Genomic DNA, 21,399 nt, shown 5'->3' with positions numbered 1-21,399 from the left:
GGTGATGTCAACACGCTTTGCAAAATGAATCACGTAACTTCGTCTGCACGTGACACAGCACATGTTGGCATTCATGGTTCCCTCAATGAACTGTAACTCCCCAGTGCTGGCAGCAATTATGCAGCCCCAGACCATGACAATCCCACCACCATGCTTGACTGTAGGCAAGACACACTTGTCTTTGTGCTCATCACCTGGTTGCCGCCACACACGCTTGACACTTGGCAGCACTCACTTGGCAGCACTCATATACCTATTTCCCACAGACATCCTCTGGATATGACGCTGAGCACATGCACTCAACTTCTTTGGTCAACCATGGCGAGGCCTGTTCTGAGTGGAACCTGTCCTGTTAAACTGCTGTATGGTCTTGGTCACTGTGCTGCAGCTCAGTTTCAGGGTCTTGGCAATCTTCTTATAGCCTAGGCCATCTTTATGTACAGCAACAATTCTTTTTTTCAGATAGTTCTTTGCCATGAGTTGCCATATTGAACTTCCATTGACCAGTATGAGAGAGTGAGAGTGATAACACCAAATTTAACACACCTGCTACCCATTCACACCTGAGACCTTGTAACACACATGACACTGGGGAGGGAAAATGCCTAATTGGGCTCAATTTGGATTTTTTTTTTTTTTTTACTTAGGAGTGTACTCACTTTTGTTGGCAGCGGTTTAGACATTAATGGCTGTGTTGAGTTATTTTGAGGGACAGAAAATGTACACTGTTATATAAGTTGTACACTCACTACTTTACATTATAGTGTTGTCACATGAAAAGATATAATAAAATATTTACAAAAACATTGAGGGGTGTACTTACTTTTGTGAGATACTGTATATGTTATTTGTAGCCACAGTACAGCCCAGGTATCCTACCTAAAACACATTGACACTGACACTAGCTGACACTGATACTAACTTAAAAAAAAAAAAAATCCTGTTCAAAAAAATACTGACCCTGACCTTTGACTCAAGCACTAACCCTGGCACTGACCAAGATCAAACCTTGATCTGGGTTTTTATTATTATTATTATTATTATTATTATTATTATTAATAATGTATTATTTTATTTTCTTACACACACATTTTTTCTCTCTCTGCAAGGATATGATGTATCTTTCGCTCCCATTCACAGAGAGAGAAAACAGGTGCTGGTTTCACAGTGACTGATCACTGTATCAATCAGAGGCTATTACATCGATCAGGTGGCCCGGAAATGGAAGTTCTGACTCCTGATTGTTAAAACAGGGTCCAGGGCTCTCGTGAGATACAAAAAGAGATGCCCAAATGTGCGGTCCCATGGTTAAAAGGCAGGGTGACATATTTGCGTACACTCAGTGTCAAGAGGTTAAAACAAATGAATGAAGTATGGCGTTGTTTTATATATTCTGGGTATGCCTTGCCATTGTCACCTACTGAAAACTGTCTTATGGTTGTTAGCTCTAGATCTCATACTTCTGTACCATACTTCTGTTTGTTGAGCTTGGTGAAAGAAATGGCTAATACCAAAGCGCTCCAGATCCTTCTATGTCTTCTGTTATTCTACGCCAAGGCAGTTACCATGTGCTGCAAAAAGCCATCTCCTCCTACCCTTCAATTTTGGTTGCAACTGGTGAATACCAATCTGCCTCTGTACCAAGCTACATACAACAATAGGGGTTGTTCGAAGAAATTTCAAAAGGTATGGTTCTGCTGGCTAGATAAATCCTCTATGGCTACACCATTGGATACCTGAATTTACTTTTTTTCTCTTTGCTCAACCTCAGTATATTTCTATTACTGGTATTGTAATTTTCTATTATCTAGTTTCCCTGCATAGTTATAATGGTGCTCAAGCCAAGCACATAACACTATTGTCTAACGACACAGTGGTTTCGGTTAATTGTATACTTTGTGTATTTTCTACTTGCGTGGACAGGGAGTCCTCTGTTTTTTGTATTTTTTGTATAGGTATTACACTTAGGCCGTGTACACACGGGCGGACTGTTCGCCCAACCTTGTCCGCTGAACAGTGTTTGGGCGGACAGTCCGCTCGTGTGTGGGCTTTCAGCGGACAGTTTCAGCGGACAGTTGGACGGACAAAGTCTTTCGGAAATTCCGAAAAACTGTCCGCTGAAACTGTGTTTGAGCGAACAGTCCGCCCGTGTGTGGGCTTGTCCGCTGTACTTTCGAAATGAGCAAACTGTTCCCGCTCGGAAAGTCCGCCCATTTCGAGCGCGTGTACAGGTAGGCGGGGCCCGCGAGGGAGACGTCGCGGGCTCCGCCGCCTGGAATGGGCTTAAAGGGGAACCCCAACGCCGAAAAAAATCGGCGTGGGGGTTCCCCCCAAGTCCACACCAGACCCTTGTCCGAGCACGCTACCCGGCCGGCCAGGAAAGGGGGGCGAGCGAGCGCGCCCCCCCTCCTGAGCCGTACCAGGCCGCGTGCCCTCAACATGGGGGGGTGCCTTGGGGAAGGGGGGGCCGCGCGGCCCCCCCACCCCAAAGCACCTTGTCCCCATGTTGATGAGGACAAGGGCCTCTTCCCGACAACCCTGGCCGTTGGTTGTCGGGGTCTGCGGGCGGGGGGCTTATCGGAATCCGGGAGCCCCCTTTAAGAAGGGGGCCCCCGGATACCGGCCCCCCACCCTATGTGAATGAGTATGGGGTACAATGTACCCCTACCCATTCACCTGTGAACTAAAGTACAATAAAAAACACAACACAGAGAAAAAATATTTTATTGCACAGCTCCGGGGGTCTTCGGGGGTCTTCTCGCCGGACTCCTCCGCTATGTGTGTGTAGCTCTTTTGCTAGCGGAGGAGTCCGGCTTTCTTCCTCCCCGCCGCCGGCCTCTTCTCCCGACTTCGGGGGTCTTGTCCCCCTCTTCGGTTCTTCTGCCGGGCCACCGCGCCTGGTCCGGTGGCCCGGTCTTCTGTCGCCGTCTTCCGTTCTTCTGTCGCCGCCTTCGGTTCTTCTGCCGGGCCACCGCGCCTTCTTGTAGCTCTTTTACAGGCGGTGGCCCGGTCTTCTGTCGCCGCCGCCGCCTTCCGTTCTTGTTCTTCTTCTTCTCCTGGAGATGTTGACTCGACGAGCTCTCCGGCCGGAATGCCAGGGACACGCTCCGCTGCCACTTATATAGTGACAATGGGGCGGTGTCACATGGTATATGTCACATGGGTTGGTCACATGGGTTGATGTCACATGGGGACTATGACATCGTAAGGGGGCGGGGTCACCATGTGACCAACCCATGTGACATATACCATGTGACACCGCCCCATTGTCACTATATAAGTGACCACACAGCGCGGCTCTGGCATTCCGGCCGGAGAGCTCGTCGAGTCAACATCTCCAGGAGAAGAAGAAGAAGAACAAGAAGAAGAACAAGAACGGAAGGCGGCGGCGGCGACAGAAGACCGGGCCACCGCCTGTAAAAGAGCTACAAGAAGGCGCGGTGGCCCGGCAGAAGAACCGAAGGCGGCGACAGAAGAACGGAAGACGGCGACAGAAGACCGGGCCACTGGACCAGGCGCGGTGGCCCGGCAGAAGAACCGAAGAGGGGGACAAGACCCCCGAAGTCGGGAGAAGAGGCCGGCGGCGGGGAGGAAGAAAGCCGGACTCCTCCGCTAGCAAAAGAGCTACACACACATAGCGGAGGAGTCCGGCGAGAAGACCCCCGGAGCTGTGCAATAAAATATTTTTTCTCTGTGTTGTGTTTTTTATTGTACTTTAGTTCACAGGTGAATGGGTAGGGGTACATTGTACCCCATACTCATTCACATAGGGTGGGGGGCCGGTATCCGGGGGCCCCCTTATTTAAGGGGGCTCCCGGATTCCGATAAGCCCCCCGCCCGCAGACCCCGACAACCAACGGCCAGGGTTGTCGGGAAGAGGCCCTTGTCCTCATCAACATGGGGACAAGGTGCTTTGGGGTGGGGGGGCCGCGCGGCCCCCCCTTCCCCAAGGCACCCCCCATGTTGAGGGCACGCGGCCTGGTACGGCTCAGGAGGGGGGGCGCGCTCGCTCGCCCCCCTTTCCTGGCCGGCCGGGTAGCGTGCTCGGACAAGGGTCTGGTGTGGACTTGGGGGGAACCCCCACGCCGATTTTTTTCGGCGTTGGGGTTCCCCTTTAAGCCCATTCCAGGCGGCGGAGCCCGCGACGTCTCCTTCGCGGGCCCCGCCTACCTGTACACGCGCTCGAAATGGGCGGATTTGCCTCCGCCTTACGTGGGCGAGTCCGTTCATTTCAAAAGTTGAGCGAACTGTTTGCCCAACCTTGTTCGTCAAACAGTCCGCTCGTGTGTGGGCAAGTCCGCTCATGCAAATTTTGAGCGGACTGTTTGATGAAACTGTTTGCCGAACAAGGTTGGGCGAACAGTCCGCCCGTGTGTACGCGGCCTTACACAAATCAATAAAAAAAGATCTGGGAAAAAAAGAAGTATGGCATTATAAAAAACAAACATACGTATTACCTTCAATTGGCAGCATCTGTGTGATACTGCAGCTGCCCCACAGTGACTCTGATGCCTTGTACACACGGTCGGACATTCTGACAACAAATTCCATCTGATTTTTTCTTGATGATGTTCGTTTGTTACAACGGGACTACGTTCAGGCTAGTAGCAAATAGCTTTGGTCTCGTAATTTGATCTGCGCATGCGTAGCACTTTGTCCGATCGGAATTCTTTACAAACGATCTGAAAAAGTCCGATCTGATTTTTTTGTCGAAAAATTTGAGATCCTGCTCTCAAATTTTTTCCGTTGAAATTTCAGACGAAAAAGTCCAATAGTGCCCATACACGATCGGATTTTCCGACAATATAATCTGATTGGACCTTTTCCGTCTGAATTTCCGACAGTGTGTACAGGGCATAAGACCAAAAGCTAAATAATCACATGACCGCTGGTCACTCTCAGTCTGCTCCAACTAACTCTGCCCTGCCCTGTCAGCTGATCATGGGCAATAGCAATAGCACACTCCAAAAACATATGTTTTCGGAGCAGCCATAGCTGTCTGCATTCACCTGTACCTTCACTGAATTCATGATGCAATTTGCACTTTCCATGTGAATGAGGCCTATAACTTTCTAAAATTGTATAAAATGTCCCCACGTATTACTTCACTATTGTTAGTGGACTTGTGGCACCACACAGCCTTACTGGATTTCTGTTCAAGATCTAATGTATGGCATTTTGTTAGTAAAAATCCCAATATCTCCTAAAATATATTTGTTGGGACACTATCTAAATTAAATCGACAAATTGGATAGACCCGCCAAGTGAATTTTCAAGTACAATGCAATAAGACTTTTCCAAGTGACACTCTTTTGGGAAAATGATCATCCAAAGCTAAATAAACATGTGGCTGCAACAGATAAAGGGTAAAAAAAATAAAGGAAAATAAATAAAATGTGAATAAAGTGTGGCAAGTATATAGAATCAGTGGGTAAATGAAAGTTTTCATGACTCAGATTTTATAAATACCACATTGTAGGATTAAAACTTGCTGGTTTAGATATATAATATAAAGAAAGACCCACTGGGCTTCATAGAGGAGTATATAATAACATCAGTAATTATAAAACTTACTTGTAAATTGCTTGAATGTATTCAGAGCTGCTGTTACTTTGTGCATGAATTTTCTTCCCCATAGCAGTTTCTGTGGGACAAATAGAACAGGAAACATAAACCAGCATTCAAAATTGGTCTCTTATTGTGAGTAATGTGACTGTCCACACAGTGCTCACGCAAGATCCTATAATAAAGACAATTGAACATAATTTTCCATTATAGCAATCTACTATATGATCATTACTAAAATGTACATTTTTAAAATTATACAGCTCTTAACAAAATTGCACGAAAAATCTTTTCTATCATACATTGTAACATCTCCCCTTATTCCTAGGACATTATTAGGGAATATTAAACAGTGAACCTTTGACATTTTTCAATTGTATGCGTATCATGCACATGAAAATTGCACCCACTGTATGTGTACTAGCAATTTGCTTAATAACCCAATTATTTAAATAATTAGATTATAATGCCTATTACTGATTACTGGTCGTCTTGTGTTTCTGTGAATGAAAATACATCACCATTCAATATCTCTCACCACCATCACCACCACCTCTCACTGCCACCTCCAAGTACAAACGTCTAAATTATATTTCGCTGCTCATATTTGCATCTCTTTTCAAAGTTGAATGCCCAATTGTGTAATTCCTCCTGCAAATATTGATCATTTTCATACATCTCATCTCCTCAACTTGGATTTACTTACACCTATATCACCACCACTGATGGCAGTGATATAGGTGTAATATACCTATGTACAGTACATAGTTACTGTACATAGTTAATCTTGTTGAAAAAAGACACAAGTCTACCCACTTCAACCAATAGAAGGGTGAAAAAAAGACAAAAAATATTTTACAATTGTACATACACAATACTATACCCCAGGCCTGTACTGGCCATCGGGACTACCGGGAGATTCCCGGTGGGCCGATTGGCTCAGTGGGCCGCTGGGCCGGTTTTCAGTTTGAGTTATATTGTGTTTTTTATTTTTAACGCCGGCGGCGGCCGGGGCTGCGGCTCCGCTACAGCACCTGGGCCGGCACGCAAGTACCACCCCCTGATGACACTGCCACTCACTCCCCCTAACCTTACTGGCAGCCTCCTTGTCCCAGTGCCGTGACGTCACACACGGCCGGAGGGCGGAGGCGGCCCGGGGATATGGGAGGAGCCCGCGCTTAGCTGCTTGGCCTGGAAGTGAAGAGAAAGCGCCGCCGAGGAGGAACGAGAACATTGCTCCAGACAGCTCCAGAACTCCACTCCAGACAGCAGCACAGAGAGGGTCAGTGTCCAGGGACAAAGAAATCCATCACCTCACCAGTGTCATCAAGTAAGCACTAAATAAGATAATCAACTGCAGGCTGCATGTCTATGATATCTTTAAAGTGCAGCATGGCGGGGGGAGGGGGTAGGGGTAAATGTACTGCCACTTTCCACGGTAATTGATTAATAATTTAATATCACTGTCCACGGTAATTGATTAATAATTTAATATCACTGTCCACGGTAATTGATTAATAATTTATTGTCACTGGTCACGGTAATTGATTAATAATTTATTGTCACTGTCCATGGTAATTGATTAATAATTTATTGTCACTGGTCATGATAATTGATAATTTATTGTCACTGGTCCCAATAATTGATTAATAATTTATTGTCACTGTCCACGGTAATTGATTAATAATTTAATATCCTTGTTCACGGTAATTGATAATTTAATATCACTGTCCACGGTAATTGATTAATAATTTATTGTCACTGTCCACAGTAATTGATTAATAATTTAATGTCACTGGTCACGGTAATTGATTAATAATTTATTGTCACTGGTCACGGTAATTGATTAATAATTTAATGTCACTGGTCATGGTAATTGATTCATAATTTATTGTCACTGTCCACGGTAATTGATTAATTATTTATTGTCACTGGTCACGATAATTGATAATTTATTGTCACTGTCCACAGTAAATGATTAATAATTTAATATCACTGTTCACTGTAATTGATTAATAATTTAATATCACTGTCCACGGTAATTGATTAATAATTTAATGTCACTGGTCACGGTAATTGATTAATAATTTATTGTCACTGTCCACAGTAATTGATTAATAATTTAATGTCACTGGTCACGGTAATTGATTAATAATTTATTGTCACTGGTCACGGTAATTGATTAATAATTTAATGTCACTGGTCATGGTAATTGATTAATAATTTATTGTCACTGTCCACGGTAATTGATTAATAATTTATTGTCACTGGTCACGATAATTGATAATTTATTGTCACTGTCCACAGTAAATGATTAATAATTTAATATCACTGTTCACTGTAATTGATTAATAATTTAATATCACTGTCCACGGTAATTGATTAATAATTTAATGTCACTGGTCACGGTAATTGATTAATAATTTATTGTCACTGGTCACAGTTATTGATTAATAATACATTTTTTTGCGCAATTGCGTATAGTTTTATATACTGTTTTTGTGTGTGTTTGCAAAATTAAAGTGGGCCGGTCTGGATGAAGTCCAGGGCCAAATTTTTGTCCCAGTCCAGCCCTGCTATACCCACTGTTGATCCAGAGGAAGGCAAAAAATAAAACAATAAAGCATGATCCAATTTGCTCCAGCAGAGGAACAAAAATTCCTTCCTGATCCCCCAAAAGGGAATCGGATATTCCTTGGATTAACTTTACCTACAAATATATTAGTATCCAGTTATATTATGTGTGTCTAGGAAAAAATCCAGGTCTTTCTTAAAACAACCTACTGAGCTGGCCAGAACCGGATCTTGAGGGAGTCTCATTTCATAGCTCTTACTGTGAACAAGCCTTTCCGTATTTAGAGATTAACCCCTTCCCAACCAGCCGCCGCAGTTATACTGTGACAGGTCGACTCTTCTGCGCGAGCCGTCGTAGCTGTACTTTGGCTCTTTAAGACGCTTTAGCAGGCATGTCCCACAGTGTGTCCCTGGAGCTGATGCCCGTGCACTATGACTGCCAGGCACCCATGATCGCTCGTGATAGAGTGAGAATCGGGATCTGTGTGTGTAAACGCACAAATCCTGGTTCTCTCAGGGGAGAGGAGACCGATCATGTTCTCCTACTAAGTAGGAACACTGATCAGTCTCCTCCCCATGTCAGTCCCATCCCCCCACAGTTAGAACACACCTAGGGAACACATTTAACCCCTTGATCACCCCCTACTTTTAACCCCCTCCCCTGCCAATGACATTTATACAGTAATCAGTGACTATTTTTAGCTCTGATCACTGTATAAATGTCACTGGCCCCAAAAAAGTGTCAAAAGTGTCCGATCTGTCTGCCACAATGTTGCAGGTGTGATAAAAATCAATGATCAGCGCCGTTACTAGTAATAAAAAAAAATGTTAAAAAAATGCCATATATCTATTATTATACAGATCATTAATTTGCGCAAACCAATCAATATATACTTATTGCGATTTTTTTTACCAAAAATATTTAGAAGAAAACATATCAGCCTAAACTGATGAAGATTTTTTTATTTTTGGGATATTTATTTTAGCAAAAAGTACAAAATATTGTGTTTTTTTCAAAATTGCTGCTCTTTATTTATTTATTTATAGCGCAAAAAATAAAAACCGCAGAGGTGATCAAATACCACCAAAATAAAGCTCTGTTTGTGGGGAAAAAAGGACTTCAATTTTGTTTGGGTACAACTTCGCATGACCATGCAATAGTCAGTTAAAGCGATGCAGTGCCGTATCGCAAAAAATGGCCTGGTCAGGAAGGGGAGCAAATCCTTCCAGGGCTGAAGTGGTTAAGGGGTCAAGTTACTAAAGTTTACCGCATGCAATAATGCAGTCACGTGACTCATTTGCATAAATTATTGCATGCGGTAAATTAGGTCCAATTCAAAAATAATAAAAAAAACTGATTATGCAGTATTTACTGCAAATAAAACTGTAAACATCACTTTAAAAACTCTCCAACAGTCCAATCCACAAACAGACCAGAGAGTAAAAAAACATGCAATATTTACCACCATGGTTTTGCTGGCAGTATTACATGCAGTATTTTCCCAAAAAACAGCGTGGGGGTCAAGGGGACTTAGCTGGTTGCTAAGGAGTCAACCGGGAAGCTGGTCGCCGCATTCTTAACAACGTATGACTCATCAGCTGTCAGCGGGTTCTTTGCCGACAGCTAAATGCCGACAATTAAAAATGGAAAAAAATGGCGTGGGGTCCCCCCAGTCTATACCAAGCTCATATTCAAGCATGCAGCCCGGCAGGTCAGGAAAGGGGGGGGGGGGAGTGAGTGAGCCATACCTCAACATGGGGGGTCCCACCCCAAAACACCCTTTCCCCGTGTTGATGGGGGACAAGGGCCTCATCCCCACAAGTGTGGCCGGTGGTTGTGGGGGTCTGCGGGTAGGGGTAGGCTTATCAGAATTTGGGAGCCCCCTTGAAGAAGGGGGCCCCCAGATCCCGCTCCCAACATGTGAATGAGTATGGTTCACCAAAAAAGTGTCAAAAAGTCATGAAAACGCAGAGACAGTTTTTGACAATTCCTTTATTAAAAAATGAAAAAAAAAATTTTTGTTTTGTTTTTGGGTCGGTAGTTCATGGGCAGTATGATTGACAATGGATTTACATTGGGGGTACATTGTCTTTATTTTTTTACATTAAGCTAACAGCTGATGAGTCATCCGTTGTTAAGGACTCGGTGGCCGAATTCCCGACCCATTCCCTAGCATCCAGCTCAATGCGGCAAATTAGTTAATGCGGTAATTATTGCTAGATCAAACGAATACCGCATTCGATATTTAACATAAAATTCTTAATGAATTGATTGAACACTTGCACAATTGTTACCGCATGTGGCATTTTACCGCATTTTATTAGCCGTTATTTAACTCTTAGTGAATTGACCCATAAATGTATTTTCCTCCAGACATAAAGGGTCCCCCTTTGTACTCTGTGATGACTTTAAAGTGAATAACTCAACACCAAGTTCACTACATGGACCACTTATGTATTTGTACATGTTGATCATATCCCCCTTAATCTCATCTGAAGAGAGAACAAATTCAGTTCAGCTAATCTTTCCTCATAGCTGAGCTCTGACATGCCTCTTATCAGTTTGCTTGCCCTTCTCTGCACTTTTTCCAGTTCCTCAATATCCTTTTTGTCAACTGGCACCCAAAACTGAACTGCATATTCCAGAAGAGGTCTTACTAATGATGTGTACAGGGGCAAAATGATGTGTCTCTCTCTGCAGTCCATACCTCTCCTAATACAAGAAAATATTTTGCTTGTTTTGGAAACCGTTGCTTGGCATTGCATTCTATTATTAAGTTTATCATTTACCAGAACACTGAGATCCTTCTCCACCATTGACCCCCTTCTCTGTTCTCCTCCTTGTAAAATGCATGCATGTTTTTAGCCCCCAAGTGCATCACTTTACAATTATCAACATTAAACCTCATATGCCACATAGTTGCCCAATTAATTAACGTTGGCTTGTAAGGTGGAGACACCCTGTAAGGACATTATTCCACTGTATAGCTTGGTGTCATCTGCAAACACTGAAATAAAAAAATACTTTTAATCCCAGACACAATATCATTTATAAATATATTAAAAAGTAAGGGTCCCAACACTGAACTTTGGGGTACACCCCTAACAACCCTAGACCATTCAGTGCAGTGGCTGCACATCCATTAGGGGCGCACGGGCGCTGCCCCCCTATCCATGCACCCAGCCCCCTAATCTGCATACAGGGCTATGGATGCATGGATTCCAATGGAAGGGGGGTCGGGTTGAAGCATATTATTAGAGGCAGAGGCTCTAATAGGGTTCAAAAAAGGGCGGGTTCGGGGCACAGAGCACTGTGCTCTGAGCCCATCCAGTTGTGTGACAATAGCAAATTAATATTCATTATTTTCACACTGAATGGCTTCCCAGGCAATCAGGAAGTGGGTCATGAGACCCGTTACCTGATTGGCCAAATCGCCAGACCATCCTATTGGATGCCTAGGAGGAGGAGGAGGGAGGAGGACAGAGGAGAGCACAGCCGGTGGAGAAAACCAACTGACCCACCAGCTGCCACTGTGACCGTGGATGGCTCACACATACCGGCTCAGCCATCCGGCACTCTCCAGCTCAGACAGGGGAGGGAAGGGAGTGTCATCCCAGGCAGGTAAAGTGACTGTCCGTCTCGCAGGGGGGCACATTCCCCATAATCATTTACTCCCAAGAGGGTGGCGTTGGTTTACGTTGGTTTACCAACCCCCCAAATTATCAAGCACCAGCTGCCAGAGTAAGCATCATTAACCACTACTCTCTGAATATAGTCTTTCACCAAGTTTTCTATCCATTTTACAAACTGACTTTTCCAAGCTTGTAGCCTTTACCTTACACATTAGCCGAGTGTGGGGAACTGTGTCAAACAACATGTAAGTATACTATATCCACGGCCACGCTTTTGTCCAACCGCCTCATAAAAAGAAATCAGATTTGTCAACTTCTGTCTTTCATGAACCAATGCTGTCTGTTTCTTAAAATATTTTTTACAGCAAGAACTCATCTATGTGGTCTTGTATTAAACTCTCCAGTATCATCCCGACTATAAAAGTTCAGACCTGAAATTGAGGGAGCAGGATCAGTACAGAAGGATCAAGAGAGTTCTTCTAAAAAGTAAGTAGTTGTCATGTGTCCCTATTATTATTATTACTTGCATGCTGCTCCATTTGCTTTTCTTTCGTGTTGTACAGTTTAACCACTAGGTGTCCGCGCTATAGCCGAAAGACGGCTGCAGCACGCATGCCAATTGCTGGGAGGCCGTTCATGGACATCCTCCTGTTTACTTCCGCGTTGCGCGCTCCCGCGAGCGTGCATCGGGAAGTTCTGTGCTGCCCGTGTCCCCTGGACACAGCCAATTGCTGGGAGGCCGTTCATGGACATCCTCCTGTTTACTTCCGCGTTGCGCGCTCCCGCGAGCGTGCATCGGGAAGTTCTGTGCTGCCCGTGTCCCCTGGACACAGCCAGTCACAGATCGCTGTAAACGGCTAATCACAGTGGCCGTTTACAGCACGATCAGCGTGCCCAATGAGAGATGATCTCATATGTAAACATATGAGATCATCTCTCTTCGCCGGCTTTCCCTCCTCACACAGACAGCGTGTGAGGAGGGAGAGATAAGCGGCTGCTGCGGCCGTATGTTGATAAAATAAATAAATAAATAAAGGTCCCACAATGTCACTGCCACCTGTCCCCACTGAAGTCTGTCCCCACCTGTCCCCACTGCCACCTGTCCCCAGTGTGCCACCTGTCAGTGCCATCTATCCCCAGTGCCACCTGTCAGTGCCATCTGTCCCCAGTGCCACCTGTCCCCAGTGCCACTTGTCCCCAGTGCCACTTGTCCCCAGTGCCAGCTGTCAGTGCCATTTGCCCCAGTGCCACCTGTCAGTGCCATCTGTCCCCAGTGCCACCTGTCAGTGCCATCTGTCATCAGTGCCATGTATAAGTGCCATCTGTCATCAGTGCCACGTGTCATCAGTGCCACATAGTGCCATCTGTCATCAGTGCCATATCAGTGTCACGTGTCATCAGTGCCACATATTAGTGCCATCTGTAATCAGTGCCACCTGTCAGTGTCACGTGTCATCAATGCCACGTATCAGTGCCATGTATTAGTGCCATCTGTCATCAGTGTCACTAGTGCCACGTATTAGTGGCATCTGTCATCAGTGCCACGTATCAGTGCCATCTGTCATCAGTGCCATCTGTCATCAGTGCCACGTCAGTGTCACTGTCCTGGTGCTCCAGGGCCTTCAAAAGTGTAATAGTTAGTCAACAAGTTAGATGTGTAATTTTTGCTCCTAGAATACCCAATGGTGCTCCCTGCATGTTGGGCCTTTCTGAGTGGCTAGGCTGTGGAAAAGTCCCACACATGTGGTATCGTAATACTCAGGAGGAGTAGCAGAATAAATTTTGGGGCATCATATCTGGTATACACATGCCAAGTGAGAGAAATAACCTATTACAATGACAATTTTGTGAAAAAAAAATTCTTAATTTTGCAAAGAATTGTGGGAAAAAAATGACAACATCAAAAACCTCACCATGCCTCTTACTAAATACCTTGGAATGTCTACTTTCAGAAAAGGGGTCATTTGGGGGGTATTTGTACTTTGCTGGCTTGTTCAGGTCGCAAGAAATGATACAGTACATCAGATGTGATCAATTTTGTATGATTTGCACCACAACTTGTAGACTCTCTAACTTTCACAAAGACCAAATAATATCCACTAATTTGGGTTATTTTTACCAGAGATATTTAGCAGTATAAATTGTGGCCAAAATTCATGAAAAAAATAATAATTTGCATACTGTTATCGCAGAAACAAGAAAAATGTGGGGTTTTTTTAAAAAATTTTCGGTCTTTTTTCATTTATAGCACAAAAAATAAAAAACCCAGAGGTGATCAAATACCACCAAAAGAAAGCTCTATTTGTGGGAAAAAAAGGACAAAAAATTAATTTGGGTACAGTGTTACATGACTGAGTAATTGTCATTCAAAGTGTGAGAGCACTGAAAGCTGAAAATTGGTCTGGTCACGAGGGGGGTTTAAGTGCCCAGTTGTCAAGTTGTTAAAATGGCTACTTTAATGTTTGTGGGCACAGCAATCGGTCGTAAGAAACATCATTAATTTGCCAACTAAATACAATGTTTTTGGCAGATACAGGATTAAATACATTTGGTCAGGCTAATTTGTATTAAAAGAAGTTTAGGGCATTCTTGTCTAGATGTGTTTGTAACTAGAATGAATTGCAAACTTGATTCAGTGTAATGTAAGGAGAGGACACTCAACAGCTGTTTACACATCTGGACTCAGGAGCACTAGTGTGGGACACAAGAAAAAACTTTTTAAGGTGTCCCCCACACAGGTACTCCAGTGAATACTTGGGGTGTCTACATGTGTGAAACTTGTCCACAAAAAGGAAAGTATTCCAGCTTGGTTAAGGGAATTAATTATATCTTCAACTTGGAACTCTGTCCGAACAGACAATTGTACCCTACTTCCAAGCAATGTTTTACATTCATATTTCTGGTCACAAATATCTGTGTGCTATGTATACCTCTTGTTTCATTCTCATAGGGGAGAAAAGACACCTCAGAAAGAAGGGGAGCAGAGGACACCACAACCTCAGGATGTGGAGGAAGGAGAGGTGGAAGAAGTGGTTGAAATTGACACTGCCAGACACCAAAGATTCAGGTAATAGAGGTATGCCTGCATATTTATAATACATGGTGTGTATTTTTATTTAGGTGATGTGCAGGTTGTGGAAGAACAATCTCCTCATTTCACCAGTGACATGTCAGTACTAGAATCCCTTTAGGACCCAGCACAACTCACCTGACACAGCCTGTGTCTGGGAAACAACAGTGATTGGCCAGCTCACGTTTAAATCACCTGTATCAGCATTCAGTCAGTGCTCGTGTTAGAGTTCACTCGTGTTTGATCCAGCTGATATTTGCTCTGTGACTTTCGTGTTTGACCCGGCTTGTTTGACCCTTCTTACTTGCTTCTGATTCTGTACCGTTTGGATTCTGATCTGCCTGTGTATGACCCAGCTTGCCTAGACTACGCTTTGCCTGATTCTACTAGTACCCTCATCTGCAGCGGTGAACTACAAGGTCCAGCAATCATCTATCCTCATCTACAGCAGTGAACTACAAGGTCCAGCAATCATCTATCCTCACCTACAGCAGTGAACTACAAGGTCCAGCAATCCTCTACCTTCGTCTGCAGCGGTGTACTACAAGTCCCAGCTGACCTGCTCTGCCTAGACCTGCTCATGGTATGTGCTTTGAACTCTTTGTATAATCAGCACACCTGAACTGTTACTTGTTATCTGCACCTAGCCTGACATTAACACGAGCCAATACATAAAGGGAAACCTATCATGAATCCTGAACAGGCTCAGTTGTTTACACAAGAACTTTGCCGTTTATCACATCAAGTTCAGGAAATGGCCACAGAGCTCACCAAGGTGCAATCTCCTTCTACTACCACCATTACTAAAACTCCATCTGAACCAAAAATTCCTTTGCCCGACCGGTTTTCTGGTGACCGTAAAGCGTTTTGCAACTTTAAAAACAGCTGCAAATTATATTTCAAGTTGAGGCCATCCTCGTCTGGCCCTGAAACTCAGAGGGTTCAAATCATTATCTCTCTACTACAGGGTGACCCCCAGGCTTGGGCCTTTAACCTGGAACCTAACCATCCAGCCTTACTAACAGTAGATGCCTTCTTTGAAGCCCTTGGGTTGCTATATGATGATCCAGATCGTGCTGCTACTGCAGAATCGACCCTGCGTAACTTAAAACAAGGAACTACCACAGCTGAAATGTATTGCTCAGAGTTTCGCAGGTGGGCCCCGGAATCTGGCTGGAATGATGCAGCTCTCCGCAGCCAGTTTAGAATTGGCCTTTCAGATGCTATTAAAGACGCTCTGGTCAACTTCTCCTACCCAGCCTCACTGGAGGAGGCTATGTGTCTAGCTATTAGAATTGACCGCCGCCAGCGAGAGAGAAGGCGAGAACAAACAATGGCTGTGGCAAACTGTATACCTTCCTTACCACCTGATTATTCCATCTCCAGTGCCAAATCTGAGGAAGAACCTATGCAGTTAGGCTCCACCCGGTTATCTGCCCAGGAACACAAACGCAGGCGTAATATGGGACTCTGCTTATACTGTGGCCTCAAGGGTCATATGCTCCATTCGTGCCCTACACGTCCGGGAAACGCCAGGACCTAGGTGATTGCGGGGAGGTCACCTTAGGTCTACTCTCATCTCCCCAGGGGGACAATCGTATACTTTTACCCGCTGTCATTCACTTTGGGACAGGGGCTCAGGAACTGCTGGCCTTGGTGGATTCTGGAGCAGCCGAGAATTATATTGATAAAACCCTGATCACCTCTTTGTCCCTGGAAACTCATGCTCTAGATTGTCCAGTCCGCCTGATCTCCGTGGATAATCGGCCTCTCTCACAAGACCTAGTGCTCGAATCCACCAACCCTTTCCAGTTACAATTAGGGGCTTTGCATTGGGAGAAGATTTCTTGTCTTGTCATTGACTCTCCATCCACTCCTTTGATCCTAGGCCTTCCTTGGCTTCAGAAGCACAATCCTGTAATTGACTGGCCAACAGAAGATATTCTGGCTTGGTCCAATCAGTGTAAAAAGAGCTGCATCCAACACCTTGTTCGACTTGATACCTGTCAAGTGGGAATAGAACAGATTCCACTTTGTTATAAGGACTTTCGGGATGTGTTTTCTAAAGGAATTGCTGACACTTTACCTCCTCATCGCAGTTATGATTGTCCCATTGACCTCTTGCCTGACACTACACCTCCTCAAGGGAGAGTCTTTCCACTATCTGAACCAGAGAATCTTGCTTTGCAAGAATACATCCAGGAAAACCTAGCTAAGGGTTTCATCCGTCCCTTCACTTCTCCCGCAGGAGCAGGATGCTTCTTTGTCCTGAAGAAGGATGGAGGACTGCGACTTTGTGTTGATTACAGAGGTCTAAATAAAATAACCGTTCCCAATCGGTATCCTCTCCCTCTCATCACAGAGTTGTTCTCTCAAATCCAGGGAGCCAAAATCTTCTCCAAACTGGATTTAAGGGGAGCCTATAATCTGGTGCGAATCCGTGCAGGCGATGAATGGAAGACGGCCTTTAACACCAAGGATGGTCATTACGAATGTCTTGTCATGCCCTTCGGCCTCAGGAATGCACCAGCCGTCTTTCAGAACTTCATGAATGACATTTTCCGTGACATGATGGGTCGCTTCATGCTTGTTTATTTAGACGATATTTTGATTTACTCTCCCAATCTTGAAACACATCAGAAGCATGTCTGCTCGGTATTAGCCCGACTAAAGACTCACTCCCTTTTTGTAAAGCCTGAAAAATGTATTTTCCATGTTAAACAAGTACCTTTCCTGGGTTACCTAATTTCTGACACAGGCCTCACCATGGACCCAGCCAAGGTTCAAGCCATTTTAGACTGGGCACCACCTTCAGACCTGAAGGCAGTTCAACGCTTCCTGGGCTTTGCAAATTTCTATCGAAAATTCATTAAGAACTTTGCCACCATTGCACATCCCATCACCTCTCTCACCAGGAAGACTCCTAGTACATTTAAATGGACTACTGAAGCCCAGGCAGCCTTCACCCAGTTAAAGAAAGCCTTTACCTCTGCACCAATTCTACACCATCCTGTTCCTGAGCTACCTTTTATTGTAGAGGTAGATGCATCTGAAGTAGGAGTGGGGGCGCTTTTGTCACAAAAAGATCCTGTAAGCGCTGCCATCCACCCTTGTGCCTTCTTGTCCCGTAAATATTCCCCAGCAGAGCGCAATTACGATATAGGCAACAGAGAACTTTTAGCCATAAAGCTAGCTTTAGAGGAGTGGAGACATTGGCTGGAGGGAGCTCGCTATCCATTCATAGTTCTGACTGACCACAAAAACCTTGAATATATCCGTTCTGCTAAAAGACTGAACTCGCGTCAAGCCAGGTGGTCATTGTTCTTCTCCAGATTTGACTTTACAATTTCTTATTTACCAGGTCCAAAAAACATTAAGGCCGATGCCTTGTCTCGCAGCTTTTTATCAGAGTCTCCTCCTCCGCTTCCTCCTCAACCCATTATCTCTGAGGATAGGATTTTGGCTTTTACCCAGACTGACATCTCTGAGGCCTTGTTACCAGCACAGGCTGAAGCCCCTCCCTCCACTCCCTCTGGTATGCTCTTTGTGCCCCTGGCTCTTCGTTTGCAGGTATTGCAACAAGTACATGCATCAAAACCTGCAGCACATCCAGGGTTTAGACAAACTTTTGAGATTGTCTCTCGCAACCTCTGGTGGCCATCGCTTAGGCAGGATGTGTTAGCCTTTGTCCAGGCCTGTGAAGTTTGTGCCAGAAGCAAGAGCAGTACCTCTAAGCCCCCCGGTCTCCTTCGTCCTCTACCAATACCTACCTGTCCCTGGACCCATTTATCTATGGACTTTATCACAGACTTGCCTCTGTCCCAGGGATGTTCCACGATCTGGGTGGTGGTAGACAGGTTCAGTAAGATGGCCCACTTTGTTCCGCTTCCGAAGCTTCCATCTGCTAAAGAACTGGCATCTTTATTCATTAAGCACATTTTCAGGCTCCATGGGGCACCAGTTAACATTGTCTCTGACCGTGGCTCTCAGTTTATAGCCCAGTTTTGGAAGGCCCTTTGCTCTCAGCTGGGGATTAAATTATCATATTCTTCAGCATATCATCCTGAGACTAATGGCCAAACAGAAAGGACTAATCAGACTCTAGAGAAGATGGTACGTTGTCTGATGGCCAAAGATGAGGTGGAGTGGGTCAACATCCTTCCATGGGCAGAGTTTGCCTTTAATAATTGTGCCAGCACATCTACAGGGACCTCTCCTTTCTTTTGTGTTTGCGGGTTGCATCCTCGTGTGTGCTCCTTTGATCTTCCGCCCTCTGATGTTCCAGATGCCAACACCACGATTGAACATTTCTCCAAAATCTGGTCCGATGTAAATCATGCTATTTCCCGCTCTGTGCAGGCTTTTAAGAAAACTGCTGACAAGAAGCGCTTAAAGGCACCAGAATATAAAGTTGGTGACAAAGTGTGGTTATCATCTCGGAATCTGTCCCTGCATGTTCCATCTAAAAAGCTTGGCCCAAAATTCATCGAGCCTTATGAAATCTCGGAGATTGTTAATCCTGTGTCCTACAGATTAAAACTGCCCCCATCCATGCGCATTCCAAATGTCTTTCATGTTTCATTGTTGAAACCTGTTCATTCCAGCCTCCTAGTAAATGAACCAGAACCTGTGGATGTGTTGGACAGTCAAGAATATGAAGTGGCATTTATTCTTGATTCCAGACGAGTGCGCAATTCCTTACAATATCTTGTTCATTGGAAAGGGTTTGGCCCAGAGGATCGATCTTGGGTACCAGCTCGTGATCTTCATGCTGATCGACTTAAGAAGAAGTTCCATCTCCGTTATCCAAGTAAGCCTGGGGGTGCAGGAGCAACCCCTCGAGAAAGGGGGGGTACTGTCAGTACTAGAATCCCTTTAGGACCCAGCACAACTCACCTGACACAGCCTGTGTCTGGGAAACAACAGTGATTGGCCAGCTCACGTTTAAATCACCTGTATCAGCATTCAGTCAGTGCTCGTGTTAGAGTTCACTCGTGTTTGATCCAGCTGATATTTGCTCTGTGACTTTCGTGTTTGACCCGGCTTGTTTGACCCTTCTTACTTGCTTCTGATTCTGTACCGTTTGGATTCTGATCTGCCTGTGTATGACCCAGCTTGCCTAGACTACGCTTTGCCTGATTCTACTAGTACCCTCATCTGCAGCGGTGAACTACAAGGTCCAGCAATCATCTATCCTCATCTACAGCAGTGAACTACAAGGTCCAGCAATCATCTATCCTCACCTACAGCAGTGAACTACAAGGTCCAGCAATCATCTACCTTCGTCTGCAGCGGTGTACTACAAGTCCCAGCTGACCTGCTCTGCCTAGACCTGCTCATGGTATGTGCTTTGAACTCTTTGTATAATCAGCACACCTGAACTGTTACTTGTTATCTGCACCTAGCCTGACATGACAGTGCACAACGACTTATCCAGGACATAATGTGGTGTATGACATTGTGATTTAGATATTATCAAGGAAAAAAACAAGGAGATTGAACAAAGAATGAAGAACATGATTAGGGAGAATCTAAATCCAACAATGATTACACCTTTTTTTTTTATGAACATTTAACTAAAGTTTTAATACAGTTTAAAAGCCAAATTTGGAAGATGCACACAGTGTGCTAACATGTGCTATCAGCCATCAGAGCATTTCAATGTAAACGTTTTGTGGGTGCAACCCCTTCCTCCCAACTCTAGTAGGTGAGAGGAAGTGGTTGCACCCCCAAAACACGTCCATTGATCCCCCATGATAGAAGATAGCACATGTTGACATTAGTTATGGGATCAAAAAGGAAATCCCCATTTTGACTCACAATTTGTGTGCATCTACTAAATTTGGCTTTTACAGGATTGACATCACCCCATCTGATGAAGGCAATATCAACACATTTTTGACACTATAATGTCTGATATTGCCTTCAATTTTCAATGTCGAACGTTGTAAGTTCCAGAGTTGTGTATGTTATGTTTGGAAACATGCCCGTTTATGTACTTTTGAAAAAACTTTGGTAAAACTTTGAAAAAACAAGATGTTGTTTTTTTAGCACAAAATGTTTTATAACGCAGTAAAAGGTTTTCTATTCAACAATGTGTGGCTTCTTCTTTCAATGCTCAATAACAATTTTTGTATTAAGTTAGTGTTGACAGTGACAAAGGGTATTATTTAACCACTTGCCTATTGGGCACTTAAACCCCCCTCCTGCCCAAATCAATTTTCTGCTTTCGGTGCTCTCACACTTTGAATGACAATTACTCTGTCATGTAATACTGTACCCAAATTAATTTTTTGTTCTTTTTTTCATACAGATAGAGCTTTCTTTTGGTGGTATTTGATCACCTCTGGGTTTTTTATTTTTTGCGCTATAAATGAAAAAAAGACTGATACTTTTGAAAAAAAATGCATTTTTCTTTGTTTGTGTGATAAAATTTTGCAAATTATTAATTTTTCTTCATAAATTGTGATCACAATTTATACTGCTACATATCTTCGGTAAAAAAAAACAAAAAACAAATTAGTGGATATTATTTGGTCTTTGTGAAAGTTAGAAAG

At 44.2% G+C, this 21,399-nt stretch overlaps 1 protein-coding gene across 1 annotated transcript in view; it reads right to left on the bottom strand.

The window, feature by feature from the left end:
* LOC143975213 (cytochrome P450 4V2-like) overlaps positions 1 to 21,399 on the bottom strand; it is a 197,607-nt gene that overhangs the window by 93,126 nt on the left and 83,082 nt on the right. The window contains exon 5 of the mRNA XM_077477355.1: positions 5,575 to 5,644. Within this exon, the coding sequence (XP_077333481.1) occupies positions 5,575 to 5,644 (70 nt within the window). The remainder of the gene's footprint in view (positions 1 to 5,574; positions 5,645 to 21,399) is intronic.

Source organism: Lithobates pipiens, unplaced genomic scaffold (assembly GCF_037356315.1).
Source record: "Lithobates pipiens isolate NorthernLeopardFrog02 unplaced genomic scaffold, aLitPip1_a1.2 Scaffold_13, whole genome shotgun sequence".
In the NCBI taxonomy this organism is placed as follows: domain Eukaryota; kingdom Metazoa; phylum Chordata; class Amphibia; order Anura; family Ranidae; genus Lithobates; species Lithobates pipiens.
Note: the sequence above shows the minus strand (reverse complement) of the source record. Positions and strands in the feature narration are given on the sequence as shown.